The 27,231-nt window shown below is 38.9% G+C and overlaps 1 protein-coding gene across 7 annotated transcripts in view; it reads right to left on the reverse strand.

Annotated features, from left to right (window-relative positions):
• fbxw4 (F-box and WD repeat domain containing 4) overlaps positions 1 to 24,496 on the reverse strand; it is a 184,918-nt gene extending 160,422 nt beyond the window's left edge. For 6 of the 7 annotated variants that reach the window (XM_061911017.1, XM_061911021.1, XM_061911019.1 and 3 more), the window contains exons 1-5: positions 24,155 to 24,496; positions 23,738 to 23,833; positions 21,366 to 21,548; positions 19,085 to 19,217; positions 18,869 to 18,954 (exon numbers count right to left, since the gene is read on the reverse strand). In XM_061911017.1, coding sequence (XP_061767001.1) covers positions 18,869 to 18,954; positions 19,085 to 19,217; positions 21,366 to 21,548; positions 23,738 to 23,833; positions 24,155 to 24,339 — 683 coding nt within the window. In that variant the 5' untranslated portion in view covers positions 24,340 to 24,496. The remainder of the gene's footprint in view (positions 1 to 18,868; positions 18,955 to 19,084; positions 19,218 to 21,365; positions 21,549 to 23,737; positions 23,834 to 24,154) is intronic. The other variant, XM_061911022.1, reaches the window with a different exon arrangement.
• Positions 24,497 to 27,231: the final 2,735 nt, after the last annotated feature.

The following is a 27,231-nucleotide window of genomic DNA, read 5'->3' on the forward strand; positions in this document are numbered from 1 at the left end:
CCTGAAAAACAACCCCACACCATAATTCCTCTTCGACCAAATTTCACACTCGGCACAATGCAGTCCGAAATGTACCATTCTCCTGGCCTCCTCCAAACCCAGACTCGTCCATCAGGTCGCCAGATGGAAAAACGTGATTCATCACTCCAGAGAAAGCGTCTTCACTTCACTTCACATTGGTGACATGCTTCACAACTGCATCCGACGCTTTACATTGGACATGGTGATGTATGGCTTGGATTCAGCTGCTCGGCCATGGAAACCCATTACATGAAGCTCTCTGTGTACTGTACATGGGCTAATTGGAAGGTAACATGAAGTTTGGAGCTCTGTAGCAACTGACTGTGCAGAAAGTCGGCGACCTCTTCGCACTATGCGCTTCAGCTTCCACTGCCCTCTCTATGTCAGTTTATGTGGTCTATCACTTTGTGGCTGAGTTGCTGTTGTCCCCAAAGTCTTCCATTTTCTTTAAGGCTGCAACTCACGATTAATTTGATAATCAATTAATCTGTTAATTATTACTTCAATTAATAATTGGATAAAAGAGACAAACTACATTTCTATCCTTTTCAATACTTTATTTTAAAAAACAGCATACCGTATTTCCTTGAATTGGCGCCGGGGCGCTAATTAATTTAAAACCTCTTCTCACTCCTGCGCTTACCAAAGGCATGTGGTAAAAGTAAGCATGCGCTAATTAATTTAAAACCTATTCTCACTCCGGCACTTACCAAAGGTGTGCAGTAAAAATTGGAGTGTGATGTAAGCTTGGACCTTAAATCCTACAGAATAGCTCTTAATCTTCTTCCCTTTATTCAATTTCAAATTACCGGTATTGAAAGCAGCCTCCTCTATTTTTAAAATGATGACAGGGGAAATGTCACTCGTGACGTCACGAGTTTGACCAGGCGGCAAAACTAAGCATGCGCTAATTATTTTGCGAACCGAGTTTGACGCGGCAGTAATTCAAGGCAGTCACATACTATATGCCCTGCGGCAATTCAAGGAAATACGGTACTTAAACTTTAATGATCCACAAGGGAAATTGTTCTGGCCCCATGTCCTTTCGACTTGCCAAATAAAACAAGGCAAGTGTTACAAAAAGGTATTTTTTTTTTATAAAGTGCACCATTGTCCTGCACAATAGGGGAATTTCAAACCTGGCTACTACCTATTCCAACCATTCTGCAATGTTGGATGCTGAATGTCTTTCCTCCAGTAGCATGGTCGTAGGGTAGATTGACGTCCTCTCCAATGTAGTGGCATGTATTGCCAAGGTAGGCTACACTTGTCCACACATCAGTAGTGAGAGCAATTTTGCTCTGGGTGGCTTTTATGTCAGTCTACACTACATGGAATGTCCGCTCGTACTTCCTCTCCATCAGTTTGGTAAGATGGTTCCTCGAGGGAAGAATGTAATCAGGGTTGAGGATGTGAATCATTTGTCTAAAACCGTCATCCTCCACCATTGATTGTCGCCTCATGTGAGTTAGCAACATGTTCAGGATAGCATCAGTCTGTGGTGTGCACACCTTCCTTTGTACCAAGTCTCTAATGCTGCCTTGTTTCTTTCTAAAATGAGAGAAACCATATTATGAACGTACATAGTAGCATCATTTACATGTAACTCAATACATACCCAGTTGATTTAATTAATAATTTCTGAAGTAAAAGACAAATACGCCATCACACAAAAAAAAAACAGCTACATTAAATAAATGGACATTGGAGTTTCAGAGTACACCAATAATAACACAGAACTGTAACTCAGATCAAAACTGGATCAGATATAGTACATGTTTCTGTTCTGAATAATAAAGGATTCACTTTAGGGTACCTCTGAATAATAGCATGAAATATTCCAGCACCTTCATAATGTTTAGTTATACTAAAGCGTCACTCAAGTCGAAATATATTTATATAGCTTTATTGGGCTACATTGATCTATTATGAAACCAACCTGAGATATTTTTGTCCGTTACGTTTATACGTGTGTTTTCTCTCTCAAAACGGAGTCAAATGTGCCGTAGACACATCATCAACCCCGCGTTGCAACAAAGAGAACGTTACTCACAAAAAAGCTGAACTTATGAATGAATGCCTGTTGCGACTCAAAACAACACAGAAAATGAAGTCACAGCACCATCCAAAAAGTTCCTAACACTCTGAAAGTTAATACACAACAGTTGCTGCAGCGCTTCCAGAAAAAAATCTCCTCGTTAACAAAAGATTAAAGACACACAAAGACGGACACAACGGATCAATATACTCGGACTATGGACTTAAAAAAGATACGTACCGTGAGCATACGCATTGCATACATCCAAAGAATCCATGACTAAATTAATCGCCAACTATTTTTTATAATCGATTTTAATCTATTAGTTTTTGCAGCCCTAATTTTCTTATAATAAAGCCGACAGTTGACTATGGAAAATTTAGGAGCGAGGAAATTTCACGACTGGATTTGTTGCACAGGTGGCATTCTAAGACAGTTCCACACTGGAAATCACTGAGCTCCTGAGAGCGGCCCATTCTTTCACAAATGTTTGTAGAAACAGTCTCCATGCCTGAGTGCTTGATTTTATACACCTGTGGTCGGGCCAAGTGTTTAGGACACCTGATTCTGATCATTTAGACAGGTTGCCAAATACTTTTGGCAATATAGTGCATATAGCCGATTGTTTGCGCACTATTGAGTCGAGAAGCACCAAAAATGTGGCTGCAAAAAGACCTTGATCACCGGAAAAACCACTGCCGAAACCTGATGACTTTGTGATGAAGTAAACAAGATGCACAGGATAGTCTGGAGCGTAGTCAGCATGTCTGCAATGTGGACTCAACTTTTATATATTGCAGATATAACCGTGGACAGCCATCTACAAAAGTGCAAATTTTAATGAGACATTGGCGGTGTTTAGGAGAGGAAGTCCAACTGAAGCAGCAGCTCCAAGCAAGTGTGACATCAAGCACGTTGCAGATCGCGTTTTGTCGGGGGCATCGAGGGACAGAAGTAGAGTCTCTTAACACGAGTACATATTGTAACACCAGAAAAAGATGCTAGATTTCTTGCAAGTTGTTTTTCATAAAGAAAACGTCACTAAAAGTCTTTAACATTTAAACAATTCACAACAAAGTACAATTGAAAATATAGCATAACGATATACAGGTGCTGTTCATATTATTAGAATATCATGAACAAGTTGATTTATTTCAGTAATTATATTCAGAATGTGAAACTTACATATTATATCAATTCATTACACACAGTGATGTATTTGAAATGTTTATTTCTTTAAATTTTGATGATTAGTACTGACAATTACTGAAAATCCCAAATTCAGTATCTCAAAAAATTTGAATATTAGTTACGACTAGTACCAAAAAATATTTGTTAGAAATGTGGGCCAACTGAAAAGTATGAACATGGAAAGTTTCAGCATGTACGGCAATCAATACTTAGTTGCAGCTCCTTTTGCCTGAATTGCTGCAGCAATACGGCGTGGTATGGAGTCGACCAGTCTGTTGCACTCCTCGGGTGTTATGAGAGACCAGGTTGCTTTAATAGTGGCCTTCAGCTCTTCAGCATTGTTGGGTCTGGCATCTCGCATCTTCCGCTTCACAATACCCCATAGGTTTTCTATGGGGTTAAGGTTAGGTGAGTTTGCAGGCCAATCAAGAACAGGGATACCATGGTCCTTAAACCAGGTACTGGTAGATTTGGCACTGTGTGCAGGTGCCAAGTCATGTTGGAAAATGAAATCTTCACCTCCATAAAATTGGTCCGCGGCAGGCAGCATAGAGTGTTCTGAAACTTCCTGGTAGACTGCTGCATTGACCCTAGACCTCAGGAAACACAGTGGACCAACACCAGCAGATGACATGGCACCCCAGACCATTACCGATTGTGGAAATTTGACACTGGACTTCAGGCAACGTGGATTCTGTGCCTCTCCTGTCTTCCTCCAGACTCTGGGACCTTGATTTCCAAAGGAGATACAAAATGTACTTCATCTGAAAACATAACTTTGGACCACTCAGCAGCAGACCAGTCCTTTTTGTCTTGAGCTCAGGCGAGACACTTTTGACGTTGTCTCTTATTCAAGAGTGGCTTTACACAAGGAATGCGACAGCTGAAGCCCATATCTTGCATACGTCGGTGCGTGGTGGTTCTTGAAGCACTGAATCCAGCTGCAGTCCACTCTTTGTGGATCTCCCCCACATTTTTGAATCGGTTTTGTTTGACAATCCTCTCCAGAGCGCGGTTATCCCTCTTGCTTGTACACTTTTTTCTACCACATCTTTGTCTTCCCTTCGCCTCTCTATTAATGTGCTTGGACACAGAGCTCTGGGAACATCCAACCTCTTTGGCAATGACCTTTTGTGTCTTGCCCTCTTTCTTTAAAGTATCAATGGTCATCTTTTGGACAGTTGTCAAGTCAGCAGTCTTCCCCATGATTGTGTGTCATACAGAATCAAAACGAGAGACCATTTAAAGGCTTTTCCAGGTGTTTTGAGTTAGTTAGCTAATTAGAGTGTGGCACCAGGTGTCTTCAATATCTGACCTTTTCACCATATTCTAATTTTCTGAGATGTTGAATTTAGGGTTTTCATTGGTTGTCAGCTATAATCATCTCCTTTTTGGCAAAAAACACTTGAAATGTATCAGTCTGTTTGGAATGAATGTATACATTCCACAAGTTTGACTTTTTAAATGGAATTAATGAAATAAATCAACTTTTTCATGATATTCTAAGAATATGACCAGCACCTGTAGAATAAAAAATATAATTAATGTTACTATTAATACTAATTAATAATAACATAATTGATTTAAATGTATGTATACTTTTTGAGGCTTTTTGAAAAAAATCATACATTATAGCAATTTTTTTTAATTATATGATGAGGTCATGGTGACCGCACCCCCTAACCATGCTCCCACTGCTACCGATATCTTGGTACTTTAGAGGAAACCCTGTACTCGCTCGAGAGCTTACTACAGGATTTAATTTGGTGTGGTTAGGATGATTGTGAGAAAGGTGAGGGAGCAGCCAAGAATTCCAAAGGAGGATCTGCTTAATGATGTTGAGAGTTGGAAACACAGTCAGCAAGGCAAGCATTAATAACACACTTTGCTGTAATGATTGACATCCTGAAGTACCCACAAGCTCCCCCAGCTCAAGAACACCATGCTGCATTTCCATTTTACACATGGTTTAACCCCATTGGAGGCCATACTCCTTCCAAACACAGAGAGGGAAGCCCCAATGTCCATGTATTTTATTCTGAGTAGCTAGTCTATTAACATTATATTAAAACACTGTGTGAAAGAAGCTACAGAGACACATACTGGCAATGACAGTATTGGAGACAACATTCTCTGCATACACTCAACAGACCTGCAACACTTGTTTTTGCTCCCTTATTTTCTGAGTTGAATTAGTAGATTGTACGGAAAAGGCCTATTTCTCCTAAATAGTGTTGATGACTGTCTAAATCTGTGTTGAATATTTTTTTAATCTGAAGAGGATATTTTCTGCCATATACTCCATACATCAATATACTGTATACAAATTAAGGGGTTGATTTATGCTGTATTGAGATCATCTTAGCACACTACACATACTGTATACACAACCATTTTGTTCCACCACTGATCTAGACTCTATTCCTTTAGGCCTGAAATGATCAAACAAAGTAGATAGATAGATAGATAGATAGATAGATAGATAGATAGATAGATAGATAGATAGATAGATAGATAGATAGATAGATAGATAGATAGATAGATAGATAGATAGATAGATAGATAGATAGATAGATAGATAGATAGATAGATAGATAGATAGTACTTAATTGATACCTTCAGGAAAATTAAAATTCCAGCAGCAGTGTACAGAGTTGAGATCAATTTAAATAAAAGTAAAAAGTAAATAATGGGGGTTTAAATGGAAACAAAATAGAGAAATATTACAATAAGAATAAAAACTAAAAAGCAACAATGGGAATAAAAATATAACAGTAAAATAAGAATATAACAAGACAAAGTAGGCAGTAGTGACCATGTTATGAAAACGTATTGCACTGTTATTGTTTTGCATCCCCAGTCATCCTAGTACCCCCCGCCACAGAGAGGAGTTGTACAGTCTAATGGCGTGTGGGACAAAGGAGTTTTTGAGTCTATTAGTCCTGCACTCGGGATGAAGCAGTCTAGAACTGAAAAGGCTCCTCTGGCTACTGATAACGCTATGCAGAGGGTGACTGGCATCATCCAGGATGCTCACTAGTTTGTCAACAGTCCTCTTCTCTGCCGCGGTCACCAGTGTGTCCAGTTTCATTCCGATTGTAGAACCGGCCCGCCTGATCAGTTTCTCAAGTCTGGAGCTGTCCTTCTTAGATGTACTGCCCCCCCAGCACACTAGCATGTAGAACAGAACACTGGCAACCACAGACTGGTAGTACATCCACAGGAGTTTTTTGCAGATGTTGAAGGAGTGCAGTCTCCTGAGGAAGTACAGCCTGCTCTGTCCTTTCTTGTACTGATGGTCCGTGTTAACAGTTCAGTCCAGCTTATTGTCCACCCAAACCCCGAGGTACTTTAATGAGTCCACGGTCTGTACCTCAACTCCCTCGATCACAATAGGTTGTGACCGTGGACTCGACCTCCCAAAGTCAATGACCAGCTCCTTGGTCTTTGATGGATTGAGCTGCAAGAGGTTCGTGTGGCACCAGACAACAAAGTCCCTCACCAGATTCCAAAACTCCTCCTCTCTGCCGTCCCTGATGCACCCGACGATGGCTGTGTCATCCGCGTACTTCTGGATGTGTCACAGCTCTGAGTTGTAGCAGAAGTCAGCGGTGTACAGGGTGAAGAGAAGAGGGGCCAGCACCGTTCCCTGCGGTGCTCCGGTGCTGCTGATCACAGTGTCAGACGTGATGTCCTTCAGTCTGACGTACTGTGGCCTGTCGGTGAGGTAGTTCAAAATCCAGGCAACCAGGCAGGGGTCCACTCGCATTTTGTAGAGCTTGTCCTGAAGGAGGCGGGGCTGGATGGTATTAAAGGCACTCGAGGAGTCCAGGAACAGGATCCCCACAGTGCCATTTCCCTTATCCAGATGTGAGTGGGCTCGATGCAGCAGGTAAAGGATAGCATCCTCCACACCAACGCCTGCCTGGTACGCAAATTGCAGGCTGTCCTGGGCATGTTGCACCTGTGGTCTGAGGAGGCTGAGAAAGAGCCGCTCCAATGTCTTCATTAGATGAGAGGTGAGCGCCACTGGTCTGTAGTCATTCAGCTCACTGGGGCAGTTCTTTTTGGGAACTGGAACGATGCATGACGTCTTCCAGAGGGTGGGCACTCTTCCCAGCTGCAGGCTGAGGTTGAAGATCCTTTGAAGTGGTTCACCCAGTTCTGCAGCACAGGTCTTCAGGAGTCGGGGGCACAGCTTGTCTGGGCCTGCTGCTTTCCTTGGCTGTAGCTTCCTCAGTTGACCTCTGACCTGGTCCGCAGAGATGACTAATGTCTGCGTAGAGGTGGTGGAGGGGGGTGCTGCCAAGGCTGGGGGGGAGGTTCGTTGAGGGGAGCAGAAGAGATCTTAAAAGAAGGTTAGATCTTAAAAGACCTAACCTCGATCCTGACCTCATGGTAAACTACCGACCGGTGTCTCACCTTCCCTTTATTTCAAAAATCCTCGAAAAAATTGTTGCGGAGCAGTTAAATGAACACTTAGCGCCTAACAATCTATGTGAAACCTTTCAATCCGGTTTCAGGGCAAATCACTCCACGGAGACAGCCCTCGCAAAAATGACTAATGATCTATTGCTAACGATGGATTCTGATGCGTCATCTATGTTGCTGCTCCTCGATCTTAGCGCTGCTTTCGATACTGTCAATCATAATATTTTATTAGAACGTATCAATACACGAATTGGTATGTCAGACTTAGCCTTGTCTTGGTTTAACTCTTATCTTACTGATAGGATGCAGTGTGTCTCCCATAACAATGTGACCTCGGACTACGTTAAGGTAACGTGTGGAGTTCCCCAGGGTTCGGTCCTTGGCCCTGCACTCTTCAACATCTACATGCTGCCGCTAGGTGACATCATACGCAAATACGGTGTTAGCTTTCACTGTTATGCTGATGACGCCCAACTCTACATGCCCCTAAAGCTGACCAACACGCCGGATTGTAGTCAGCTGGAGGCGTGTCTTAATGAAATTAAACAATGGATGTCCGCTAACTTTTTGCAACTCAACGCCAAAAAAACGGAAATGCTGATTATCGGTCCTGCTAGACACCGAACTCTATTTAATAATACTACTCTAACATTTGACAACCAAACAATTAAACAAGGCGACACGGTAAAGAATCTGGGTATTATCTTCGACCCAACTCTGTCCTTTGAGGCACACATTAAAAGCGTTACTAAAACGGCCTTCTTTCATCTCCGTAATATCGCTAAAATTTGCTCCATTCTGTCCACTAAAGACGCTGAGATCATTATCCATGCGTTTGTTACGTCTCGCCTCGACTACTGTAACGTATTATTTTCGGGTCTCCCCATGTCTAGCATTAAAAGATTACAGTTGGTACAAAATGCGGCTGCTAGACTTTTGACAAGAACAAGAAAGTTTGATCACATTACGCCTGTACTGGCTCACCTGCACTGGCTTCCTGTGCACTTAAGATGTGACTTTGAGACACTAGTGATTTAGGGCTATATAAGTAAACATTGATTGATTGATTGATTGAAGAGGGGGTGGCTGTGATGGGTAGTGGGGGATGGAGAGGACACGGGCTGGTTAAACCGGTGGAAGAAGTTATTCATCTCATTGGCCCTCTCTATTGTCCCCACAACAGCTCTGGTCTTTGTCTTGTGGCCTGTGATGGTTTTCACACCTTCCCAGACCTCCCTCATGTTGTTCTGCTGCAGCTTCTGCTCCAGTTTCTTCCTGTAGCTGTCCTTAGCCTCCCTCACGCGTCGTTTCACCTCCCGCTGTGCTGCTCTCATTGCCTCCCTGTCTCCACTCCTGAAGGCAGCTTTCTTTTTGTTGAGGACAGCTTTAACTTCTTGTGTTACCCAGGGTTTGTTATTAGGGTAGCACCGAACAGTCTTAGCAGGGCAGATCACGTCCACGCAGAAGTTGAGGTAATCTGTGAGACAGTGAGTCAGCCTATCAATGTCCTCACCCTGTGGAAGCAGCACGTCCCAGTCTGTGGTGTCGTAGCAGTCTCTGAGGGCATCTTCCAATTCAGGGGACCACTTCCTCACATAGCAAGTGTTAACAGGCTGTCTTTGGACCATGGGGGTGTATTTTGGCCGCAAATGAACAAGATTGTGGTCAGACTTCCCTAGTGGGGGGGGGGGGGTGTGACGTTGTATGCATCCCTGACATTAGAATACAGTAGGTCAATTGTCCTGTTGTTTCTCGTGGGACAGTCCACAGCCTGGTAAAAAGCAGCTAACGTTGAGTCCAAAGTAACATGATTGAAGTCCCCAGAAATGATGAAAAAAGCCTCAGGATGTTTTGTCTGTAGCCTTGATGTGATGACGTGGATCATCTCACATGCATTGGCAGCATTTGCCGTCGGGGGAATGTAAAGTGAAAGAAGAAGAAACATAGCAACCACCATAGCAACAATCGGAACACAAAAAGAAAAACATGGAGGAAGACATACGATGAGGAAATGATAGTCTAATCCTAAACCGAAAAAAAAAAAGGACTGAAAAAAATAACGGACACAGCATGAATATATCCTTTAATCTACTGACAGCTAGAGGTGATTTGTTTTCAAATTAGGATGATGGTTGCTGTTTTTAGACTAGTACCACTAAGGTGCAAACTTAATATATCTTCATAAATCTGACACAGAGTGATGACTCGGACGTAGTCAGCGTTCCACACTGACATGAAGAGTTTACCGTAATATTTGCAATTGTTGGCCTCAACCTGTTTTGGAACCAACTGTCTGTAAAATTCCACTATTACCACACAGGACAACCAGACGGATTTGATGTCGCCTTTGGTTGTAAAAGGTAAAATCAAGCCAAAAATAGCCTGGTTATCTTTCAATCAATCAATCAATGTTTATTTATATAGCCCCAAATCACAAATGTCTCAAAGGACTGCACAAATCATTACGACTACAACATCCTCGGAAGAACCCACAAAAGGGCAAAGAAAACTCACACCCTATGTATGTACCTTATTTTAGTGAGTACCGTATTTTTCGGAGTATAAGTCGCTCCGGAGTATAAGTCGCACCTGCCGAAAATGCATTATAAAGAAGGAAAAAAACATATATAAGTTGCACTGGAGTATAAGTCGCATTTTTTAGACATTAGAAAGGCAATTTAAAATAAAGAATAGTGGACAACAGGCTGAATAAGTGTACGTTATATGACGCATAAATAACCAACTGACAAAGTGCCTGGTATGTTAACGTAACATTATGGTAAGAGTCATACAAATAACTATAACTTTAAGAACATGCTATACGTTTACCAAACAATCTGTCACTCCTAATCACTAAATCCCATGAAATCTTATATGTCTAGTCCCTTACATGAATGAGCTAAATAATATTATTTGATATTTTACTGTAATGTGTTAATAATTTCACACATAAGTCGCTCCTGAGTATAAGCCGCACCCCCGGCCAAACTATGAAAAAAACTGTGACTTATAGTCCGAAAAATACGGTAGTTATTTAAGTCCTTTGACAGGTGCAGTATAGAGATGCTGATTAGACAGCTAATAAAACTTGCATATGTCTTGATAACTTGTTTTGAAGGCATACAATTAAGAAGAACAACTCTGTATTATGAACCCCGTTTCCGTATGAGTTGGGAAATTGTGTTGGATGTAAATATAAACGGAATACTATGATTTGCAAATCATTTTCAACCCATATTCAGTTAATTATGCTACAAAGACAACATACTTAAAGTTCAAACTGATAAACATTTTTTTTTTGCAAGTAATCATTAACTTTAGAATTTGATGCCAGCAACACGTGACAAAGAAGTTGGGAAAGGTGGCAATAAATACTGATAAAGTTGAGGAATGCTCATAAAACACTTATTTGGAACATCCTACAGGTGTACAGGCTAATTGGGAACAGGTGGGTGCCATGATTGGGTATAAAAACAACTTCCCAAAAAATGCTCAGTCTTTCACAAGAAAGGATGGGGCGAGGTACACCCCTCTGTCCACAACTGTGTGAGCAATTAGTCAAACAGTTTTAAGAACAATGTCTCTCTAAGTGCAATTGCAAGAAATTTAGGGATTTCAACATCTACGGTCCATAGTATCATCAAAAGGTTCAGAGAATCTGGAGAAATCACTCCACGTAAGCGGCATGGCCGGAAACCAACATTGAATGACCGTGACCTTCGATCCCTCAGATGACACTGTATCAAAAACTGACATCAATCTCTAAAGGATATCACCACATCGGCTCAGGAACACTTCAGAAAACCCCTGTCACTAAATACAGTTTGTTGCTACATCTGTAAGTGCAAGTTAAAGCTTTACTCTGCAAAGCGAAAGCCATTTATCAACAACATCCAGAAACGCCGCCGGCTTCGCTGGGCCCGAGATCATCTAAGGTGGACTGATGCAAAGTGGAAAACTGTTCTGTAGTCTGACGACTCCACATTTCAAATTATTTTTGGAAATATTCAACATTGTGTCATCCGGACCAAAGGGGAAGCGAACCATCCAGACTGTTATCGACGCAAAGTTCAAAAGCCAGTATCTGTGATGGTATGGGGGTGCATTAGTGCCCAAGGCATGGGTAACTTACACATTTGTGAAGGCATCATTAATGCTAAAAGGTACATACAGGTTTTGGAACAACATATGCTGCCATCTAAGCGCCGTCTTTTTCATGGACACTCCTGCTTATTTCAGCAAGACAATGCCAACCCACATTCAGCACGTGTTACAACAGCGTGGCTTCGTAAAAAAAGAGTGAGGGTACTTTCCTGGCCCGCCTGCAGTACAGACCTGTCTCCCATCGAAAATGTGTGGCGCATTATGAAGCGTAAAATACGACAGCGGAGACCCCGGACTGTTGAACGACTGAAGCTCTACATTAAACAAGAATGGGAAGTAATTCCACTTTCGAAGCTTCAACAATTAGTTTCCTCAGTTCCCAAACGTTTATTGAGTGTTTTTTAAAGAACATGTTATGTAACGCAGTGGTGAACATGCCCTTTCCCAACTACTTTGGCGCGTGTTGCAGACATGAAATTCTAAGTTAATTATTATTTTCAAAAAAAAAATAAAGTTTATGAGATTAAACATCAAATATCTTGTCTTTGTAGTGCATTCAATTGAATATGGCTTGAAAAGGATTTGCAAATCATTGTATTCTGTTTATATTTATATCCAACACAATTTCCCAACGCATATGGAAACGAGGTTTGTACAAACAGTTTATTGTTTTAACCAAATAAATTGTTAAATGGCCTATTTAGATTCAAGTGCACTCAGCATTTCATGTTTGTATACTTGGTGTCGTGAATGGTGTCCTTCCCTTTCTGTGTGCAAATAGTTCAAGCACAAAGACAAAGTGTTTAGGAAACAGGGTTTCATCAAGTTTCTCAGCACCTGCTTTGAAAGAGTTAAAATTACACAGGTCGTTGGTCAGTGACAAGCGCAAACCACTTTCCATTTGGTGGGGGTGGAAGGCTTAGGTCTTGTCTGCTATTTCAACCAGCAAATTGGATGGATTAATGATGCGGATTATCTGCTTGCTTCCCTCCATCTTGAAGAGCTGCTCCAAAGTCTAGACCAGACAGGAAAGATCGCAATACTGGCTTATTGATACACCAGATTTCTAATTTCTTTGTATCAAATTGGATTAATAATAAAGCAATGTGTACTTTAGACCAGGTCATGTATCTTTGTACAGTTCAGTCCAAAACTATACTCCAGCAATTATCCATCCATTTCCTACTGCTTATTCCCTTTGGGGTCACGGGGGGCGCTGCTGCCTATCTCAGCTACAATCGTGCGGATTATGTTATAAGTTAATGGTTGAAACATGTAAGTTATACAGAAAAAATAACATGTTGTGCATAACAATCCAACGTAGATAAATAAAATAATAAGATAATTGTTGGGCCGATATGAGGAATTATGACATTATGATAATAGGGCTGAACGATTTTGGAAAATAATTCATCTCCTCAATGTTGCAATGTGATTTAAGATGCATCTATTTTTCCAAGGTCCCCTTTTCATATATTTTTTTACATTAAATCAATCGGTTATATAACAAAACCGATTTAACAATCTGATTTATTATGCATTCATACTTTTTTCTTAATAGACAATATAATTATAAACTCTTACTAAATACTCGACTTGCAGTCCTGTAAGCGTTCACTACAACAACTTAAGCAAGTACATAAGTCAGCAATAAATCACACAAAAGCAAGTACAGATAATAATGCAAACAAGTGCATATATCGTGTGATATTCACCTTTAACTAAACATTCAGTATGGTAAGTCACCCTTTTACTTCTGCTAATATTTCTTTTCGATCATGGACACAGTAATTGTTTAGCCTGATATTGGTTTAAGTTACTTTTATGAGAGTTTTTCTGTGTTCAGTGCAGTCAAACTGGAGGTAACACACCACTTTTATAGTGTAGGCCGAATGTTTGTTGTTTGTCTTTAAAGGGGAAGTACACTTTTTTTGGAATTTTCACAATCATTATGAAAGACATGACGGATTTTTTTTTTTTTTTTAATGCATTCTAACTCAGGGCAGCACGGTGAACCAGGGGTTAATGCGTCTGCCTCACAATACGAAGGTCCTAAGTAGTAGCTTTGGGTTCAATCCCAAGCTCGGGATCTTTCTGTGTGGGGTTTGCATGTTCTCTCCGTGACTGCGTGGGTTCCCTCCGGGTACTACGGCTTCCTCCCACCTCCAAAAACATGCACCTGGGGATAGGTTGATTGACAACACTAAATTGGCCCTAGTGTGTGAATGTGAATGTGAGTTTTCCATGCCCTTATGTGGGCCTACCGAGGATGTCGTAGTGGTTTGTGTTGTGGTTTGTGCAGCCATTTGAGACACTAGTGATTTAGGGCTATATAAGTAAACATTGATTGATTGATTGATTGATTGATTGAATGTTGTCTGTCTATCTGTGCCCTTGGCCCTGCAATGAGGTGACGACTTGTCCAGGCGAGTAACATTCCCTCGGAGGTACGCGCCTGTGCAATTGCACAGTGCTCACGCGTCCTCTGCGCATGTCAAATCCAGGCCGCGCACAAAATCGTATAAAAAGATAAGCGCATAAAAATGTGCACGTCTGTCGTCGCTCACATGTGCGCCACTAAATGCTCAAGGAGTTTTGGCGTTTGCTCACACATATGAAAAATTGGAGGGAAAATTGGTCCAGGGTGTACCCCGCCTTCCGCCCGATTGTAGCTGAGATAGGCACCAGCACCCCCCCGCGACCCCAAAGGGAATAAGCGGTAGAAAAATGGATGGATGCATGGATGGATGGATGGATTCTAACTCATCAATGAGCCAGAAGAAGGGTCTCTATTTTGCTCATAAAGTAAAGTAACCATCCAAAAAGCGCCAACAATACTCCATTTACATTTTGAGACTTGAATATTAACCAAGTATTAGTGATATTGTTATTATAAGCGCTAAAGCAGACTAAATATTTATAGCGGCGCCGTGATTATGACCTTTTGTGCCAATGTAAACATGATCGACTGATTAGCTGCTTCCTCGTCAAACTTTGTTCTAGATCATAAATCATGCCTCTTAGCTGGATAGTAGAACGAGGACATAATCTGACAAGTTAGTACACTTTGAAAACCAATTTTTACCCAGAATTTGGCAAGTACGGCATGAAAAAACACTTGGTTCCACTCCTCTTTTCTTCATGAGGATTATATTTGAATTTGAATTTGAATGTAAAAACCAGTCGGCATCTTTGCAGACCTTGTACAGTAAGTGATGCTTTATTATGTGTATTGGCTCTCAGAAATTCTGCAATGTGCAGTAATCAGTGATGTTGAAAAAAAAAAGCGAACGTTGTGACGCGTTTGTGAAATTAATGTGCCACATAACCAGCTCAGTGGCCAAGTCGGTAGAGTGTCCACCCTGAGAGTGGAAGGTTGTGAGTTCAAACCCCGGTCGAGTCATACCAAAGACTATAAAAATGGGACCCGTTTCCTCCCTGCTTGGCACTCAGCATAAAGGGTTGATATCAGGAGTTAAATCACCAAAATGATTCCTGAGCACGGCTCACACTGCTGCTCTCTGCTCCCTTCACCTCCCAAGGAGTGAACATGGGGATGGGTCAAATGCAGAGGACAAACTTCATCACACCCAGTGTGTGTGACGATTGTTGGGACTTCGACTTTTTAACTTTAATATATGCTTAAAATTATCAAAATACATATATTAAATGTTATTATAAATGTATCAGATACTACATTACATATATATTTACATCATGTATATAAAACCTTAATGGAGGTGTTTGGAGGTTTTTCCAAGGGGTTAACAGGCAGAATAGAGCAGCTCCAACAGGCTCCAGTGTAAGCAGACTTTTGATCGAATTGATTTACTATTTAGAATGCGTAAACAAAATACATCCATCGTCATGTCTTTGATAATAATTGTGAACAATAGGCAAAATTCCCCCCAAAAAGTGCTGTTCCCCTTTAAGCTCTCACTTGACAGCTGTAATGTGTGGTGGTGAGACACAGCTGAATGTTATACACGTCCCTCATAAAATCCTAGCTCTTTTTTCCTTCATGTTAATGAAATAATCAATAAAATTGTTTTACGTGTTGGTACACATTTTTTACAGTACCTCGAATTCAAACTTCACTTCAATGTATTCTCATTCAATATAAGATACAGAATTTCATCCATCCATCCATTTTCTACCGCTTATTCTCTTTGGGAGTCGCGGGGGCGCTGGTGCCTATCTCAGCTACAATCGGGCAGAAGGCAGGGTACAACCTAGACAAGTCGCCACCTCATAGCAGAGATACAGAATATGAGTTTTAAAAACTCCACAATGTGGGTCACCACTTGTTGTTTGCCAAAGCACCGGTTAGATGCACTGATGTATACAAGTAATCAAAGAATACAATTATAATTTCTCATTTAAAAGTGTTGTTTAGTAACTTGAACCAAAAGTCCTATAGTACTCAGTACACCAATTATACTTTGTCTACTGCAAAATGTTTGTGATGACAAACAGAAACAAAAATGTTTTGAGAGGATAAAGAAGTTATTCTCTGACCCCACAGAACGTACCAAAATATAGGCAAAACTGTGGCCCTAAAACCAGGCATGGACTATAGCTCGGGTTACCTGTAGCATTGCACCTCTTGTAAACACAATTATAAATATGAAAAAAATGACAGTTGTCAACTGTTAGCATATATTACCTCAATCAAACATTGTGGAAATGTCTGTTACAAGATACTGCAGGAGTAAACAGTAGGGATGCGGTACTATGTACAACCCTGCATTCTTATACTAGTATTTGTATAGATATATATTAGGTATATTTATATATTTATATATATATATATATAAACTAGCAGTGTAAGGTGATCCTTTATTGGCTTGAGTCATGGTAGCGCCTTCTCCTTCGCTGTAACAAAGGTCCGCTGTGGCATCTTTTTCGGTGTCATCACAATTAAAGACTTTCTGCAGAACAAAGCCCCCTTTGCTTACAAAATCCTCGAACTGAAGAAGCCGCAAGATCAAAGCTAACTACTAACACGCTAGTTCAACGTGGCTGTCCAGCAACCCGAAGCTAGACAGCAAGACTGTGGGAGTTTGGACACGTTTAAAGCATTTCTGATGACCTAAAGTGATCTACACCTGGTATAAACGACAATTGTGGAAAAAAAGACGTCAAAAGTGCCGCAAGCTGCTGAAGCTCAATGAAATGGCAGAGCCCATGTCTACAGGATGTAAACAGGACGTGACGTAGGGGGCCCCGTCTCTTTAAAATGGCCGTGCCCACGTGTAGAGGAACTAATGGCTTCAAGCAGGATGATTTGAGATACAAGTGTTTTGAGTGATGAGCTTGGTCCTAGAACCATTTGAGGTCATAAGCTCAGATACATGTGCATCAGAAAACACTAAAACATGTGTACATTGGCAAGTTAATACATTTTGTTAAAAGATAATGAAATGAGCTTTCACATTCAAAACATGCAACATAAACATTTCCCTACTAAATGAAGCCACACACTTTCTGGATAAACTCTCCCTATCTTTACCGTTTTATTTTATTGTATTGCATGGGTTCCCAAAGTGGGGGTTGTGGGCCAAATTCGGCCTGCTGAGTTGTTTTGTTTGGTTCGCCAAAGGGTGAAAACTTTATTATTTCCATTTAGGTTATTTGTGTTTCACACTTAAAATTAAGGTGTCCCAACCCAATACTGATATAGGATTTTGAATACAAAAACAAGTATCAAATGCTATCACTTTGTATGTAACATCTCTGATACAAGCAGCCGTGCAGTGTTTACTTGTGCAAAACTGGACAGTTATTTTTTTTCTTTTGTAGTCAAGTCATTTACAAAAGGGAAACATGCTAAGCCATAGGCTACAAGCAGTTACACAACAGCTAAGCACAAAATAACACACAAGCTAGACATATGTAATAATCATTAAAAAAATATTGCAGTCTAAAACAGCACATTTGCCAATACAAACAAGTATCAAATAACTATAGTTGCATATTAGTGACACACACAAAATCTCCAAGGCATATTAGAAAGTATCCAGTAATACAGTGGTTCTCAAATGGGGGTATGCGTAACCCTGGGGGTACTTGAATGTATGCCAAGGGGTACGTGAGATTTTTCAAAAATATTCTCAAAACAGCAACAATTCAAAAATCTTTTATAGATACATTTATTGAATAATACTATAATAATACATGAGTGTAAGTTCATAAACTGTGAAAAGAAATGCAACAATGCAGTATTCAGTGTTGAAAGCTAGATTTTTTTGTGGACATATACCATATATATTGATGTTAAAGATTTCAGTTTTTGTGAAGAAATTTATAGAATTAAGTTCATGAATCCAGATGGATCTCTATTGCAATCCCCAAAGAGGGCACTTTAAGTTGATGATTACTTCTATGTGTAGAAATCTTTATTTATAATTGAATCACTTGTTTGTTTTTCAACAAGTTTTTAGTTATTTTCATATCTTTTTTTCCAAATAGTTCAATAAAGACCACTAAAAATTAACAATATTTTGCACTGTTATACAATTTAATAAATCAGAAACTGATGACATAGTGCTGTATTTTACTTCTTGAGAACCACTGCAGTAATAAACAGCTTTTTGATACATGTTGCAGGCATCAAATTCCAAATGAGCTAATATTTACAAAAAATAAAGTGTCCACAAAATTCAACCTGCTGCGTTATAAGCTTAGATTCATGAAATATTATGGCCAACAAGTGTCACCAAAAGCAAAATGCATAAGTCTATTGGAGAAGGTTAATAATAAATAGGTACGTGTTTTTCAGAAATGCCATTGTTCTCTGTTTGACTCATTTTAGTTGATCAAACATATTCTAACATTCTACACAATAAAAACAATACTCAAATGTATGATTCCTGCTGATATTGCACTAGATCAATATCAGTATCGACCAATTCTTAAGGTTCCAATATTGGTAACGTATTGGAAATGAAAAAGTTGTATCAGGACACTCCTACTTAAAAGTGCTGTGTTTGGCCCGCAACCCATTGGTACATGTTCACTTTGGCGTTTGGGGGCAAGAAGTTTGGGAACCCCTGGTATATTGTGTGAGTGAGCAAGTCTTACCTCAGTGCAGGATTGATTGCTACAGACCACACTCTGTCATACAAGGGGATTACTTGTTTTTGGCAGTCAGAAGCCAATGACCAGACCTGCAAAAAGAATGACATTGTCATTGCCCCATGATACAATACATTGTGGACATTATATACAAGTGGGATGAATAGCATAGTTGACTGTAATGCAATGGGCATTAATATGTAAAAATGTAATAATAATGACCCGGGTAGTTTGATCTCTGGATCCACTGATGATGAGTCCATCTTTTGAGTCAATACAGTTTATTTCCTGGTGATGACCTGACAACTGAGTTGAATTGTGAGTCCTCCTATTGTGGACAACAATCTTGCCATCGCTAAAACACACAAAAGGGAGTTATTAGAAAAAATCTGTTATCTGGTTTTGGCAAAAAAATAACAACATGACTACGTTGCGAGCAGAAATATGAAATATAATCAGGAATCGGTACCATATGTCCGGTTCAATCGGTTCAAATGTTAAAAGGTACCCTTCCCGACAGACACATTCATCTTTTTAATACTCATATTTTACAGTGACAATAATTTTCAACAGCATCTATAGCAGAATTCATTGAAATGAGTTTAAAACATCCCACCATGATCAGGTCTTTACTGATGCAAATGTTTAGGTGGGAGAGAACAGGTTTGCTAAAAAGCAAGTCTGCAAATCTAAATACAATTCTAGACCTAGTTTACACTGCACACCAATTTTTTATTTTTTTTTGCGTCAAGTGACACAGATCTGATTTTTTTTTTTGCCAGTCTTAGCACGCTGAAGTGCTTTAAATCTGATCTTTTCAGGCCAAATCAGGATGTAGTCCAGAATCTAATTGGAATCTGATATTTTCAATTGTGACTTCAGTCTAAACCTAAATGTGAGCCAAATGCAAAATTTTTGACAGCTTTGGGCGAGCTACGTCGGTCGTGTGCTCCAAAAAGACCACGTTTTCGGTGCATCACTTGTCAATAGTGCGCAAATAATAGGTTAAATATAATATATGAATATATATTTTGATTCAGAAGAAATAGCACTTTTTGAAGGACGGGAATTGACGCTCTGGCACATTTGCTTACATGTGAGTTAAAAAATAAAGCTAACGTAGATGCACGCTGACGTCTGTGTCTTCTAAACTTAACAGTCATAAAAAAATGACAACCCTCCCAAATGTGTTGCACTATATACATTATATTACTTTAATTTACATTTACTTCAAAAAACAACTCATTTTTAAAGGTGTTGCGACTTTTATTAAAATTTGTAGTAGTAGCGACTTCCTCTCGGTCAACTTCCTTTGTTTTCACTTAATCGAAGTGTGCTTGCAAGTGACGTCGAGGCCACATTAGGGCCTGTGCGCATTTACACTGGAGTCTGATAAAAATAACATTTTACTTGAAGTGTAAACAGTAAGTTGGAAAAAAATCATCTCTCAAAAAAAATCGGATTTGGGCAATGTTGGCCTACAATTACTTTCAACCAAAAGCTGTCCTAGATATAATTTGATCTCAAGTTCAAATAAACAGATTTGAATAGTTTCCCTACATTTATTCATTTGTACAATACATTTGGACCGCCACAAATAGATTTGGCGTGATCTGTTCTCCAATGTATATTTATGCGGAGAGTCTTACTTTTAAACGTTTTACTTTGAAAGAGTCACTTTTGCTTCCCGATTGCCTATGTAGAATAGAATAAAGATTAGAAAGTACTTCATTGATCCCTGGGGGAAATTCAGCACCACAGTTCGCTCAAAATAAACAATAAACACTTGGGTATTTTTTACAAGTGAATAATCTAAATACAGTCTATCATACAGCATTATTCACATGTGAATAATATAAATACAGCGTGAAGGTAATGCTGTTCTGTCGGCTGCTTTCCATCAGTGCAGAAGTCAATAACGCTTGCAAACACTGGCGAGATAGGTCACCTAATGGAAATGCACTACTTATGAATCTAGGGATGCAGAAAAGTAATTGTGCATTATAGGACTCTCTTACGTGAGTACAATCATTAAACTAAATAACACTGTAATTTTTGTATTTTGTAATTTAATATTCATGTTTCACACTACAAACAAATGTAAGAACGTAGCTGTTTTTATGGCTGTGAAAAAACACCAAAATTATATAAATAAAGCTAAGGCATCATGTAATGATGTTACTGATATATGAGTCTTTTGACTTATGATCTTGGTAATTAAACACATTGTGCTCGTAAGTTGAGGTACTGCTGCACTTAATAATTCATTTTACGTTCAATTGGATAGCAGCTTTGCTTTTGTAATATTTTAAATGAGAGAGAATGGTTTGCTTTTTATTATTGTTATATCATAGACAATGTGTTCATTTCCAGAAGCCAATCTTTTGTCAGCAGAAAACAGCCTGCTAGATTTTTTTTTCAGCCATAAATTGCAGACAAATAAACAAAAGAGCCAAAGCACTGGTGATTGAATAAGAACCTTATTGACACAAGTAATCACTACCTTCCACCGCTGATCAAGTGCGAGTCGGTCACAACAAATTTACAGACGTCCGCCCGGTGGCCTGAGTATATTTCAACTGGCTTACGCAGAGTCCTGCACTTCTGTTCCAGACGATATGCTCTGATGTCTGCAGCCTGAGACAAGAAAAGTGTGTCCCCATCCAGCTGCAACCATGGCAACAATCTAAACATATTTCAGAAAAATATTAGTAAAGTAATGCTCAAAATGTTAGAAGATAGAAACAATTTGTTAAAGATAAAATAGTACACAGTGTAGAGGTGTCCAACTATGCAACTTTTTAGCTTTCTATAAGATACTGATATTGAAGCCTTGCATATTGAGCGATACCAATATTAATCTGATTTGATAACACAAATTCTAGTACATTTTGTAGTGTAGAATGTTAGAAAAGGTTTGATCAAGTATAATTTATGAGAAAGCAATGGTAGATATGAAAAACACCTATTTTTAAGACTAGGGATAGGTATCATTTTAATCGGTACTTGTACTTGAAAACGATGCCGTGTTAAAACGGTGCTTGAACCCATACTTTAAAAAACATAAAACATGCAAATATTTGTAAAAAAAAAAACAAAAACTATACAGTACCTTTTTTGTTCTTATGGAAATGAGCGACACTCAAATTGAACGGACTAGTAAATAAGTTGAATATTGTTAACTAAGTAATACATCAATAAAAAAATAAAATTCACAACAAATTGTCATATTATTGCAGCAATTCACAAAATAAAGAAGGCGGAAAAAACGATTTCTGTGTTGTAATTGTGTGTTTTTTTCACCGCAACCTTGTTTGTTATAACTGTCATTGGTGGATAATGAGGAAGTAATGTGAAGTGTTTTCGATACTGCCTATCCCTACTTATGAGAGATGTATGCTGTCTCTAAGATTAGGTGGCGTATAGGGTCAGGTATTGAATTTGATACTTTTATACCCAGCCACCCAATTAAATCGGTATTGCCAAATACTTATTAAGGTAAAATTAATCGGTGCCACACTTCGATATCTTTTTTGCAGGTAACATCACTTCCGGTTGCAGACCCGATACCGACTTGGCAGGCAAACATGCATGCTTGTAGCAGTGTTCTAGGTAATGTTAAGTTTTCATGCCATCAATGCAAGTATGCCTGATAGAAAGAAGTCAAAAGTAAGTCTTCATTTAACAAAAACAAAAAAAGCTCTGAATCATTGTTAATTTACAATGGCTATGCCATAAACATGCTGCTCATTAGCAATTTTAGATGGCACTTTCAACACCTACGAATTTGGTAATGAAAACTACAAGGAAAATGCACGTTACAAACAAACAGCTGGAGTGCAGTAATAAGTATGATACAAAATATAAACTTTGTACAACTTAACAAAAGACAAGACGGGAAAATTCCACCTAATGGCAAGACCTACTTCCCGACTATAACTATTATCAGCTTAGCGTTACATGCAGGGACAAAAATTTTACACTCATATTAAATACCAAATCATATGGGAAAGTGGGGCGGAAGAAAACCAAGGTACTACTGTAAACACAAAACAAATAAACAGCCTACACCTCAAATTTATATCATACAGTGCATCCAGAAACTATTTACAGCACTTACCGTTTTCCAAATTTTATTACAGCCTTTAACCAAGATGGAAGAAATCATTTTTTGTTCTCAAGATTCTTCAGACAATGCCACATAATGACGATGTGAACATACATCAATCCACCCATAAGTATTCACAGCCTTTGATCAATACTCTGTTGATGCACCTTTGGCGGCAATTAAAGCCTCAAGTCCTGCAGCATGATGAAGACTTCTCAGGATAGAGGGAAAGATGAAATCAGCAATTTTTCCAGACACATCCTGAATGACAACCAACACTTCCCATCCAACGTGAGGTAGCTTTAGAGATGCTGCAAAGAGGAAATGGCAAAACTGGCCAAAGAAAAGTGTGCCAAGGTTGTGGAATCGTGTTCAAAAAGACTTGAGGCTGTAATTGCTGCAAATATGCATCAACAACGTATTGAGCAAAGTCTGTGAATACTTGTGACCTTGGATTTTTTGTTTTTGTTTTAATAAATATTTGTGATCTTAAAAACCTTATACACATTGTCAATTTTGAAGACAAACATTAATTTATTCCATTATGGAAAAGGCTGTGTAACATAAAAAAATGTGGGCAAATTAAGCACTGTGAATATCTTCCAGATGCACTGTAGTTGAAAAATAAATAGCAAATAATTTGTTTTCAAAGTGCTCCTAATCCTTTTAGTTATTGATTAATGATAGCAAAACAATAGTTGTTGACATAACGAACTGAAGAACTTAATTTGAACCGTGTGTACTGTATTTTTGAAAATATGACATACTTTGTCTTCCATTTCAGAAGAGTATCTCTTTTACACACGCCAGCACACCAGTTTTGAGAAAGCTTCACTCTCTCCTTCAGCAAGATGTGAGGATACCTGCAACAATATGACGACATCATCACAACACGATCATCTATGCAGTGATCCTACATACAAAGTGTGCATTACATAATATGTGGCTAGCACTTGATCACACTTTCACTTCTCTCCATTGAAATTCCTTGAGGGAATAGTTTGAACATTAGATCACATGTGACAATGTTTCTTGGGTCTGACCAAACAATATGTTTGTGATTGCTTCTGGACATTAGTGTTTATTTACTGTCATTTAAGATTACATCACAACACATCAAAGTTGGCCAACCATGCGAGTGCTAATGCTAATGCTAATGATAGGCAAGCGGAGATGTATCTTACAGGTCGGTTCCGTTCGGAGAGATTCCGGTGTTTAACATGTCTTTAGCCATCTTCTTCCACACTGAGTCACGGCTGACAAAATGAAAGATGGCTTTAGAAACCTGAGAAAGGCGACTGAGTGTTTTCCAGTCCAAATAAGACAAAATATGATAGAGGACATCGTCAGGGAGCTGACTCAAATACATGCTTTTACAATCACGCACTAAACTAAACTAAATCAAACTAAACTAAGACCGTCTTAAGCAGGTAATGCTTCCAATTCAATGGTGTCACTTTCACCAGCCGGGAGAAAGCGTGCGGGCACAGACAGACCTCTTGAATTGTTTTTCCTGTGACGTCACCACGTTGACGGCGTCGACATGACATCATCTTACGTAGTGACGTGCGCTACTGTTTTACTGTTTATGTAAATGCAATACAGCTTATCAAATCTTTTGCAAAACAACGCCAATTTGACTATTGTTTAATGAAATTATTTTATTTATATTTTATCTTAAGAAACCTTCCATAAAATGAAAGGGCTGTTCAAATCGTTAAACAATTATCAGCAGAGGATCAAATGCTAATGTTCCCTAATGTTTACAGATTTGTTCCATCCTAATTATGATTTAGTGAGTTTACAAAATGAATGAGTAGTGCTGTACATCATGTTAATGTTTTACTGCAAACACGAGAAACATAATGTAAAATAAAAAATAAAAAACAAAATACAATTTACTAATTCATTTCTATCTGCGTTTATTCTAACCTTTAAAAAGGGAACTCTCAGTTGATAAATATATGTTTGAGTTATTTTCATTCCAAAATGCTTCAAACAAGAACACTACAAAAAAGCTACTTTACATATTTTTTTTAAATCAAAAAGGCTTTTCACTAATGTTGTATTGCATCAGTCTGATTCTTAGCCTTTGACATAACACAAATGAAAAAGCTGACCTGGATTTATAGATTTTTATTTTTACAATGTGGTAACGTTTGGAATTGACATTAACACTCCAGGTTGTTGTGTTTGTGTTGTTGCTCCTCTATCAAACCCTTAAAATGACATTTGCTTATGTTAATTAGTATAGTTGCAGGGACAAACATCTATTTCAGATTCTTATTTATCACCATCCTAAATCGATCACAACATTTTCATGGATCAGTGTTTAAAAATACACTTTCCATCTCCTTCTTATTTTGCTGTTGGTGATTACTACTTGTATTCTATTCTATTCTATTCTATTCTATTCTATTCTATTCTTATATTATATTATTTTACTGCATTTTTTATTTGCAATTTACAGTATGTGAAGTTTTGCACGTTTATTGCTCAAATGCGTATGACAACTGTCTAATCAAAATGTTTGTTTGTTTCTTGTGTAAACAAAGCAGGAGCTACAAATCCCAACAATATACAGTATCAACTTTTTCAAACATTACAATTGTCATCCACGTGTATAGTTCAGACCTACTACCTTGTTGCGACCACATTACCAGTGGGCGCTGAGAAGTAGGAATGGGTTGCTTTCAAGTTTAAGTAACTCACTATTCCTGATGAAATGTGCCAAGATCCAGAGTGCAGTTGAGGGGATTTTAAGAAACTTGTTCCTAAATTAAGCAAATGTGTTGGATATGATGGTCTTAAGAGTAACACATTCACAAATAATAAAGCATATAATGAAGTGTTATATATTCATACATGCAAACAAATATACATAAATATACATACAAATATATATGTTACAGTCACTGTTCTGCGTTGTGTCTTTTGTCGTGATGAAGACACAGGAGTTGAGTTGTGGAAGATTTATTCACCTTTATTTTTCATTGGAACAGAAGAACAGGGTGTCACACACAATCCACAGTATCTCTCTCCACAGCTGCAGGAGTCAGTGCTCACTGAAACTCAAACTCAATTTACATTTTACAATGTTCAACATGTGGAAACAATAATAATAATAATAATAATAATAATAACAATAATAACAAAAAATAATAACAATAATAAAAAGGCAAACACAGCATAAAATAGTCTCAAACAAATTGATTGAATAAAAAAACAGACACAAGATGTCCACACAGACACGCAGGGGAGTTTTTGACCCGTGCGCAAACTCACGAGACCAGGAAACCCCGTAGTAACTGCCGTTAGCATTAATCTAATCCACACATCCTTTAGCATATAAAAATCAGTTTTTTACAACAATTTAATAAAAACAAAGTTTGGGAATTCAACCCGCATGCTTAACAGCAAGCCACAAGACAGTGTGCATTTTCATAAAACACTTTAAGAGTGACAAGCAACAAGTTTATAAGAAAATGAAGGGGGAGAGACATAAACGTGGCTTACCAGCTGCAGGAGTCACTGCTCACTGAAGCTGGTCACACAGGTGCAATGCCAAATCACACCCCAGGAAAAAAAAAAGGTATGTAATGGAAAACAATAGAGTGGAACCTATTTACAATAAAAGACACTTTTGGGGAAGTTCAAAACAAAAAATAATGTGAATAAATGACCAACATTAAAATAATATTAAATACAATTTAGCTCGGCTACATACTCCCCTCTGAACTTCACCAAAATACTTCAAGACTAAGCAGAGTACTCTAATACATTCATGTTATGCAACTTATTAGTTACTCGCATCACTGAGAAAATGGCCGAGGAGGGCTGCGCAGCCCTCCTGGGTACACTTGCAAAAAAAGAGGTGCCTTTTACACCACCTTACACATTACTTTACAAAGGTAATAAAAATATATACCTTTCACAAGACAAGGAGTACCTGATATTTATCACTGCTATACATGTTCAACCCAGACATTGGAATAAAGAACTACACTTGATGGTTTACAGAGGTTTGTAACTCAAACAGATATTTTCTTCTGGGTCATGTTCTGAATTAGCCTATCTACAGGTTTCACCAGCCTACCCACCCTCGTTCTTATACGGGAGACAACACTGATCGCTGTGCTTGGGGGGTTGTCGCCATGGCCTGTCCCATCAACCACACTTGACACACTCCTTCGCCTCTGGCTGGCACTTTCATCCAGATCAGGGTCTTCAAGCTCCTCATTAGCATCCAGACATTCTGATG

Source organism: Nerophis ophidion, linkage group LG09, assembly GCF_033978795.1.
Source record: "Nerophis ophidion isolate RoL-2023_Sa linkage group LG09, RoL_Noph_v1.0, whole genome shotgun sequence".
NCBI classification, from domain to species: Eukaryota; Metazoa; Chordata; class Actinopteri; order Syngnathiformes; family Syngnathidae; genus Nerophis; species Nerophis ophidion.